This window comes from Tribolium madens, unplaced genomic scaffold (assembly GCF_015345945.1).
Source record: "Tribolium madens isolate multiple individuals breed KSU strain unplaced genomic scaffold, Tmad_KSU_1.1 Scaffold_91;HRSCAF=231;Tcas5.2_LG7, whole genome shotgun sequence".
Lineage (NCBI taxonomy): Eukaryota > Metazoa > Arthropoda > Insecta > Coleoptera > Tenebrionidae > Tribolium > Tribolium madens.
Window position 1 is genome coordinate 10,056,423 of NW_025401063.1, and position 9,973 is coordinate 10,066,395.

Consider the following 9,973-nt stretch of genomic DNA (forward strand, 5'->3'; position numbering starts at 1 on the left):
CTGGCTTTAGAGCTACTCTAATTAATTGTTATCGCAAATGTTGTTAATTAAATTATATATCTTACCTAGATAATCCCCAAATATCACAAACGCAAAAATGAATATTTCAGTAGACTCAAAATATTCACATCAACATTAAATTCTAACAAAATTAATAAGGTGTTAAATAAATTTGGTATTATAATAAAACCTTTTTTACTTTTTATTATTAAAGTATGTTTCAACAAATATTTTTAATTTCATTAAATTTATTTACACTATGCTTCAGCTTCTTGCTCTTCTTCCTTTTTAGCTCTTCTAAACGGCCTACACTCTGGGTATTTCTCAGTGAGGAAGCTCCTAATTTCGCCATATTGAGTAATCAAATCTAATTTAACCTTCTCCTTATTCCTCAACTTCTCCTGTTTCTTCAAATAAATCTCATAAGACTTCAGCTTGGTATAAAAAGGTGGATACTTTTTCTTCTTCAAGATAACTCTGCCATCAAAACAATATTGCGTAAAATCTAAAATTTCATCTTTCCCGAGTTGATCTTCCTTTCTACATTGAGCTGGCGAAGCTAACACAGTTGGAAAACCCCCGTTTTCTTTGGTGAACTCCACTAGATGGAGTTTCTTTTCTTCAGCGATTTCCTGATGCGTTTTTTGTCGAACTAAACCCAAAAGAAACGCTTTCATAACAAAAGTAACGTTTGTGGACCCCTCGACTTTCGCATGTAGATCATTGATTCCTACAACTTCGCAAATTGTTTTGATAGCCCTATGACACTCTAAACCGTAGCCTTCGGGTTTTTGCCACACGTATATTTTAGTAGCCCCAAATTGGGTAAAAAAATCATGGAAAACAGTGTGGTTTCTGAAAATTTTTATGTGCACTAGTTTCTGTGCTGAGCGATTTTTGGCTTTGCGCATTGCTGTCCTAGGTTCTATACCCTTGCCGTTGGCAAATCCAACCAAACCGTTTTTGTTGCCGGTGACTACAGTTGCCGACACTCGGCGTTTACGGCCAAAATTGCCCTTCATGTTGAATACAGTTTTCAATTCCAGGACTTTAGTATCAAAACCCTCAAAGTTATCTAGAAAAAAAAAAAAAAGTGGTTCCTGTAAAAGTAGAAAGTTATAAAAATATGTACCTTCTCCAACTGGATCTGGTGGGCCAATACTACGTCCCGGCATTTTCGCCCCCGACCAACCCCTCTCAATAGGACTCAATTTGGCACGACGGTGCGTCCCCATTTGGTCCCGCAACTGATTGAGTCTAGCTTGTCGTTCTGGATCTTCAGGGAGTTTTTGTTGTTCTACAATTTCTTTCCCCCGGATTATGGGGGCTGTCAATCCGGGCCAAAGCATGTTGGCCTTTCCTGCACAAAATTATTAGTAAAAAATAACTATTACGAATAACTAAACCTGTACGCACCTACACCAATAATTTGGCCTCTATTCAAATCCTTAATATTTTTCTTTGATACGGTTTTACCACGACCTCGTTTCTTACCGGCATTACTTACAGTCGTGATTCCTTTCCAAAGGTCCTCAGCTGGCACTACAAATTAATACAATTAAGAGAATGTCTTAAAATTTATTATTTCAGATTTACTTTTGTTAAAAAAATTCGTGTTTCGAGAGGCATGGTTGAAGAGAGGCTGCTTTGGTAATTCTCGTTCAAGCTTAATTATCGTGTTAGTAACCCGACAATTTGTATTTAAAGTTAATTTTGATAGTATTCTTGCCACATTAAGGAGATGAGAAGCCATTTCTTAAATTATTTACAATTTTTCAACACTTTTATTTCATAACCTTTTTCACAGCTTTTTTTCAGCCATGTTGACAGTTCATTAAATGTTTACAGATCTCCGTATTACCCACTTATTAATAATAGACATAAACGCATAGATGTCTCACTACGTACTGTAATCTGCGTTATACGGGGGCTAAAATAAAACTAGTCCGTCCCTGTATTAGATTTCAATCCTCTCTATTCCTCACAAACTACAGTTTGGTAAATTCATTGATTAATTAAATATACAAGCACAAAAGGATATAAATCAAAAAAGTTCTCTATATTGTTTGTTTGAAAAAAAATTATAATTAATTGAAATGAAAGCTGGAAAAAATTTAAAACTTCTTTAAAAGCTTAAATTACAATTAAGTATTGATTAAATGTTTATTTTGTTAAACCAGCAATAAAAAAATAAAACAAGAAAACAATTTATTTGAAAACAAGAAATTGTTCAATAACATTAACATTACCCAGTGCTATAAAGAGTATGCAGCACCTATTGTTTAATAATATTTAGGTATCGGTATGTGTGTATATGCAAAATGTATTTGCAAAAATTGAAGCTGAGTAGGTACTCAGCTTCAATTTTTGCAAATACATTACTCATATTACATAATTACAATAATATTCATATTACCTAATATACATACAGGGTGACCCAGGGGATCGTGCACGCTCTATAACTTTTTTTCTATCCAAGTTATCGACATGATTTTTTTTTAAACGATAGATCCAACAATGAGGCTCATTATAAAAATATTTCGATTCATATCCAGGTGTCCCAAATAAGATACAAAACTAAGTTCCGTTTTTTTAAATGAAAACCACAATTTTTTATTAGATATCTGGATTCGCCACTAAATTGTCAATATAACGCACCTTGGTTTCTTAGACTTACCTGCAATAGTTTTTGACTTATGCCAATTTATGTGTCAAAATTGCATCGTGCATAGGACTCACAAAAAAATTCATAACTTCAAAACTATTCAAGACAACTTAACCAATTTTTTTCCAGTCGATTCCTTAAGCTTTAGCACATCTTTTGAGAAAAAGGCAAACTCGGAGTCGATGTTCCATCGCCTACTACGATTTTTTTTAAATGACAAAAATACAAATGGCAATAACTCGATTTTTTTTAATACAACACTCTATATTTTATTGCATCATTACATGGCATTTTTTATGAGCTTTTTGTCGATGTAGGGTTTATGGGGTTTATTTTGTAAAATTTGTACGATTTTTGCAAAATAAGAAATGTTGATGGTTTTTTTCTAAAAAAAAAAGGAATCGAGTAGGATGCTGTCGTAAAATTTGACACTTTCGTGTACTTTTAATAATTGTACACATCTAATTGTCAAAAATGAATTTCACTCGTGAAGAATTAGTGAATATGGTTTACTGTATTGGTGAAGAGCACAGAAACCCTTTATTAGCAAGCAAAATGTACCGTCAGAAATATCCTATCCTAATCGTTCGATAGGCAGAGAAGGTACTATTCCCAGGCCCGCACGATCTCCATACCTTACTCCCATCAATTTTTTTCTTTGGGGGTACGTGAAAGAAAGAGTTTTCAGAAATCGTCCAAAAAACTGCAGATGATTTGAAAAACAGGATCACGGAAGCCTTCCATTCAGTTGATGGAGCAATGCTTGCTAGAGTTCGGAGCTCATTTACTAAACGACTTGGTGGAACATGACCTATTTGAGCAGTTTTTATAAGTAACCTTTTCTCAAAATTTTTACATTGTTTTCTTTTAATCATTCTTTCCTATTTTTGTAAAGATTACTAAGATTGTTTCCTTTATTGTGATGTACTCCTGGTTCTATTACAATTTCATTTTATTGAAACACATTTTTTTCAGAATTGCATAGAGGTGTCAAACGATAACGGCCTACTCGATTTTTTTTTCAGAATAAAACCATCTACATTACTTATTTTGCAAAAATCTCATAAATTTTACAAAGTAGACCCCATGAATCCTATATCGACAAAGAGCTAATAAAAAATACCATGCAATGATGCAATAAAATATAGAGTGTTGTATTTGAAAAAGTCGAGTTATTGCCATTTGTATTTTGTCATTTTCAAAAAATCGTAGTACGAGATGGAACATCGACTCCGAGTTTGTCTTTATCTCAGAAGACGCGCTAAAGCTTAAGGAATCCACAGGAAAAAAATTGGTTAAATTATCTTGAATAGTTTTGACGTTATGAATTTTTTTGTGGGACAATGCACGATGTAAATTTGACACATAAATTGGCATAAGTCAAAAACTATTGCAGGTAAGTCTAAGAAACCAAGATGCGTTATATTGACAATTTAGTGGCGAATCCAGAAATGTAATAAAAAATTGGGGTTTTCATTTAAAAAAACGGGATTTAGTTGTGTATCTTATTTGGGACATCCTGTATATGAATAGAAATATTTTTATAATGTGCCTATTTGTTGTAGCTATCCTTTAAAAAAAAATCATGTCGATAACTTCGATAGAAAAAAGTTGTTGAGCATGCACGCACCCCTGGGTCACCCTGTATGTATGTGTTTTTACATTTCTTTATTCGTATTAAAATAAAACACCTAAGTGCCATCAAAAAGTTTATGGTTTAATGAGCTACAAAATTAGTTTCAAAAGTTTCTTTTGTATGTGTTAGAAATGATTTAAATTATAAATAATAAAGTTTAGAAGTAGAAATGAACCAGTTGGTCAAAGAACATTTCAAGAATGTTTGTTATTATCAATTGTGTAAGAGCGAAAACTGGCTTGCATCATGGAGAGCCCCTCGCCGACGGTCAGTTCTCTGGACGGGTCATCAAAGGTTGTTGGGAGCGGTGCTAGAGAGCTCTTATAGAGGAGTAGAGCGTGCTCCAAGTCGGACCGACGCCACCGCCGCTCTATTATCATAATATAATCAAAGAGCTCGCATTACGTCAAGTGGTTCCGAGTGTTGCTGTTGACAACAATCGTCTTTGCACTCGTTCTTCTATGTAAAACCCTTCACTGCCACTGAAGTCCCATGCAGACATTTTTTTTTTCAAAAAACTTATACCTATACCTGAAGAATAGATACATAAACGGCCCCTCCTTACATTATGAAACACTACATAATTTTTCATGTATACATCCCCTTAAGAAGGCTACCCCGCAATTACGCCCTGTTCATGTAATCAGGTACTATTGTGTCTGGAACTGAACCTATCATTACGACTCTAACAATACTCATTCATGGCCTGCCACTTTAGCGATGTTTACTATCGCTAATCCAAGCTTGCATCCTGAATGGCAGGTACTTTGTCGAAGTAAAAGACAGTGGCATTCGGATTTTCAAAGAGTAATCGATGAAGGACAACGAACTGCTGGATTGCGATGTTTTCTCCATCGTTTTCGGATTATGTAATTTGCAACATCCGCTCGAAATGGGAAGTGTTCTTCAGATATCTGTTGATCGAATCGGTTGTGTTTCATGCGCAATTTACACCGAGTTGTGTTTTTGAGATTTTCAATGAGAGGAAGTGAGGACGTGTTATTAAATTTTGGTCTATTATTCCACATGAAACTGACAATAGGTAGATTTAGGCATTATGTAAAATCGTCCCAGAAATCAGACTTAGCAACCTAGGACTAATTGTCTTCATATTATGATTAAGATGAAAAATTAATATTGTACACAGTGTATAAATTTATTATTTTATATAACACAGGGCGACAAAAAAAGTCATGTCGTGACAACTTGACAAATTTTATATCATTTTGTTCGTCCTACGAATAATTTCTTTTGTCACCATCGTGTAGAGCATCTTTTTATTAGTAAGAATCCAAATTTTTAAAATAATATACTGAGTAGTTTTTAAGATATGATTTTTTGAAGTTAAGGTTTGCTATTCAGGTATTGCGCCATAATGGGAGAAATGCATGTTAATCTTACTTAAAATTGCATTTTTATAAAAGTATTTGTTTTAAGACTCTTTTTTTGCTTAAAAATGGTCAATTGCACCTTCTTTGTTCTTATTAGAATAAACAAAAAACTGTTTCTTTACTTAAAACAAACAAAGAGTACCTGCGTACCTACTAATTAAAGAAAATAAAGAGTTTTTTTCACTGATCATTAAGCAATAAGCAGTAGCTTTAAATATAAGAACAAATCTTTTTCAAATTAAATGACTTTCCATTCAGATTCCAACCTGTTCACTTTGTTCTAGCTTTCTGAACTTTTTTTAAAAATGTTCTCAGCAAATGCTTTTTCATCACTTTTTTCTTTTTTTTTCTTTTTTCTTGTTCATCACTTTTTTTTATCACTACTGATGTTGAATGCAATAAGTCAGTTGCTTCGTGTGCAACTGTTATCACAACAACTACTACCTATCAGCTAACTGAAGGTAATCGTAGAATGTACCAACAAAATAAATCAGGTGACTTATTGCATTTAACATCACTTGAAAGTGATGAGAAAGCATTTGCTCAGAACATTTTCAAAAAAAGTTTAGAAAGCTAGAACAAAGTGAACAAGTCGAAATCTGAATGGAAAGTGATTTGATTTGAAAAAGATTTGCCCTTATATTTAAGGCTCCTGCCTTAAACTTCTAAATCCTCTTACCTCAATAATCAGTGGTCATTTTTACAACAAAAAAACTCTTTATTTGCTTTAATTAGTACGCATGTACTCTTTATTTGTTTTAAGTAAACAAACAGTTTTTGTTTATTGTAATTAGAACAAAAAAGGTGCAATTGACCATTTTTAAGCAAACAAGAGTCTTAAAACAAATATTTTTATAAACATGCAATTTTAAGTAAGATTAACATGCATTTCTCCTATATGGAGCAATGCTTGATAGCAAACCACAACTGCAAAAAATCTTATCTTGAAAACTACTCAGTATATTTTTTTGAAAATTTGGATTACAACTATAATAAATAGATGCTCTACACGATGGTAATAATGAAAAAAACATTTACTCGTAGGGTTTTTCTTAGATTATTTCGATTTACTTCGAATTTCTCCGAACACTGTTCGAAGAAAAGTTTGCCAATATATTTCAAATTTTATATCATTCTAAAGGGCAAGGCCATCCCTTTAGAATGGTCTTTATTTGAAGAAAAACGACCTAATGGTTATTAAGTAATGATTTTTTAAAGTCAAAGTAGGTATTTTAAATTCATTTAAATTAGAAAAAAATTATTTAGTTCAAAGTGTGTGGACTTTTTAAATTTTTTTTTAGTGCATTTGATTTTTGTCTCACTGATACGAACAAAATGATATAAAATTTGTAAGGTTGTCACGACATGACTTTTTTTTGTCGCGCTGTGTAATAGGTACTACCTATTAGAATATACAGTTCTAATGTATGAAATTATCCCCATTTATTATCTCTAATAGCTAACTACCTAATATAAATAAATACCACAGGTATTTATTTGAATTTGAAACAGGTAAAATGTTGACTTTTTGAGATTGTTGAAAAGAATTTAGAAAATCGTGGATTTAATTTGGGACCTGTCCATAGACGTGAAATTTTGATACGCCGCTAAAAGCGAGTGGAGGGTTCAATATTGACATTGAGATTCGCAATAAAGCATCTAAAACAGAGGCAAGTGCTGTGCAAATAGTAATGCCGAGGCCTGGTGCACACGCCCGTCTGCCTCCTTCTCTCCCATTCGTCTACTCGAAACCCCCTCATGCGAAAGATGATTAAAACGAATAATCCGCCATAAATATATTCACGTATACATCGCAAAATTACGTCTTTCGAGTGAAACGCTCTTAATGCGGACGCCTTCAACGAGATTTATTTGAATGTGTGCCTCATACAATATTTCTTCTTTCATTTCGGAATTCCGTAAAACGAGGCATTCACTCTCGAGTGTTCTAATCTTATAGGAAATCGATTTTAAAGTGTTTAGGAGCAACTGGCTGCAAATAAATCGTTTCGTTATCGATTGAGCGCTGCTTTATCGCCGGTCCATCTAAGTTCTATTACGGGGCTATTTACACACCGGCTGTCGTATGCGATTAGTTTTGTTACGGATACATGCAACAATGGAACCTTTTTAACTCTATTCTTGTGCGACGAGATGAAAACATAATGCCCGATGTGGTTTTTGTATGGCTCAGCGTGCTACATTTATGTGTGGAATGGCCAAGTGCATGCTCGGGACGGGTTCTCACAAAATTATGGATTTTGCGGGAATCCTGCTTTATTATTGTGGGCTAGACCCATTTTTCTCATAATTCTATTGACACAAGTTTATTTGCATATAGCATTTCCTCAAATGCAAGCAAAACATCTCTTAATTTTTTCAACATAAATAAAATGATATTGATAAATCTGATATTAAGTTAATTATCAAAAAAAAAAAAAAAATGAAATTTTAACTCTCTATTACCAGTTTTTCATTTAGTGAGGTTTATACAAAGTGACTTTTTAAAAACAAGCCACTTTAGATATCTCAGGAAAATAAACAAAAATTAGAAACAGGTCAATTTTTATTTACAAGAGGATACCTTTTACAGTACATACTTTCAAAATTTGTAGTTCGTACCCCTTTGGCCCCATCAAAATTTTAAATGGCACCACCTTTTTTGTGATACTTTGATTATGAGTTCGGTTGTGTTTTTTTTCAGTTTCGATTATTTTTTACAGGTTACATAATGGTAATAGGTAGGTACCTATTTGATTGACAATATTCAAATTTCCTCGCCATGTTACTAAAAAAAGAAATAATAAGGAGTACTTTGTGCATTTATCAAAAAGTGACAAATTCTTGCAAATTAAAACAAAACTAATACACTGGCGGACATGGAATTTTAGACGATTGGTCAGTCGACTGATATAAAAATTTAAAACGGGCCTTATGCAACTTACCTGACTTTTGTTTTTATAATTTTTATCCTAACAGCTAGAGAAAAAATGACAACAGATCAAAATAATTTATTGAACTGTACCTTTGGAAGGTAAGTAGTGAATATTGCAAAATTTTTTTTAGGTCGCCATAGTAACACCTATCTGAGGTAAAAAAAGGTGTTCTTGAACTGTGTTGTAATTTTTCTTTATTATTTTAGGAATTTTTTTCTGAAAAGTAGGTAAGTCCTAAGAGTACTCGTTTTTATAAAATCGGTTTCTGTGTATGTATTTCTGTGTGTGACCCCATGTTACGTCACGTCCGGCCGTTTTGACACACCCGATATACGGTACTCCAAAAATAATTGTTTTACGTAAAGTACCTAAATAAAAAATACCTACTCAAAACTCAAACAAAACACACAGCCGAATTTAAAATTTGGAAGGAATTGTTTGTACCTATTAGGCATAAAAGAGGTTGACGCTACAACTTTTAAAAGTACACTAAAAGATGTCCCCTTGAAAATAAAAATTGACCTCTTCCAAAATTTTCAAATTTTTGATTTCCACATGAGGGGGGAAATTGCGAAAAAAATTTTTAGATATACGGAATTTGTTTGGTCTTCAATTCATCTTTTCATAGGGTTAAAATATTTGCTCGCAATCCGCAAACACTCTGTATGTCCTGCCACAGCCGTCGCCACTGCTGTCACTTTTTGCGATAATTTTTCTGTATAAAAGAGTGGAGCTTCTTAGTTCAAAATTGGGCAGAAGGATTCAGTTGTAACACATATTCTTCTTTCACACAGAAATTAAATGTTTCTGACCTACTTCACCTCAAAAAACGCAGTTGCGACGTTGCCAGGGTGGCGATGGCCATGGCACAGGTAGTAATTTGTTTTTAATTTGCATTATCGAACATTTTTAAACGCAAATTAAAATTAGATTAATTAAAAAAAAAAAAACGTTATTTATACTAAATTATCTTAGGAACTAGGAAGACAGTTATTTCATTATCTTTTGATTAAGTGTTTAGAAGTGAATAATAGTTAATATAATGTAATAATCACAACGACAAAACAAACAGATCTCTTAATCTTTTGGAAAAAATACCTACTTCAAATACCTGCAAAAAGATAGGAACGAAGAGCAACCTGAAATTCTCCACGTCAAAATAAAGCGATTTAACCCAACTTACCTCTATGCCAAGTTGCACCGTTTAAAAGTTAGAGAGCCCTAAAGTTTAAAAATTATTTTCGTTTTTTTATACTGGGTGTCCGGAAAGTCACACACCTCCTTGAAAGTGAGTAATTGGGAAGTTTCCCAGAGTACTGAAAAAATGTCAAAAAATTCTATCTGT

At 33.2% G+C, this 9,973-nt stretch overlaps 1 protein-coding gene across 1 annotated transcript; it reads right to left on the reverse strand.

The window, feature by feature from the left end:
* Window positions 1-178: 178 nt before the first annotated feature.
* On the reverse strand, window positions 179-1,840 carry LOC123011003 (28S ribosomal protein S5, mitochondrial). Its single transcript, XM_044408247.1, has 4 exons — window positions 1,597-1,840; window positions 1,417-1,542; window positions 1,133-1,360; window positions 179-1,075 (listed from the first exon to the last, which is right to left on the reverse strand). Exons 1-4 carry the CDS (start codon window positions 1,751-1,753, stop codon window positions 258-260), a joined length of 1,329 nt encoding a protein of 442 aa, XP_044264182.1. The 5' UTR covers window positions 1,754-1,840; the 3' UTR covers window positions 179-257.
* Between the last annotated feature and the right edge of the window lie 8,133 nt (window positions 1,841-9,973).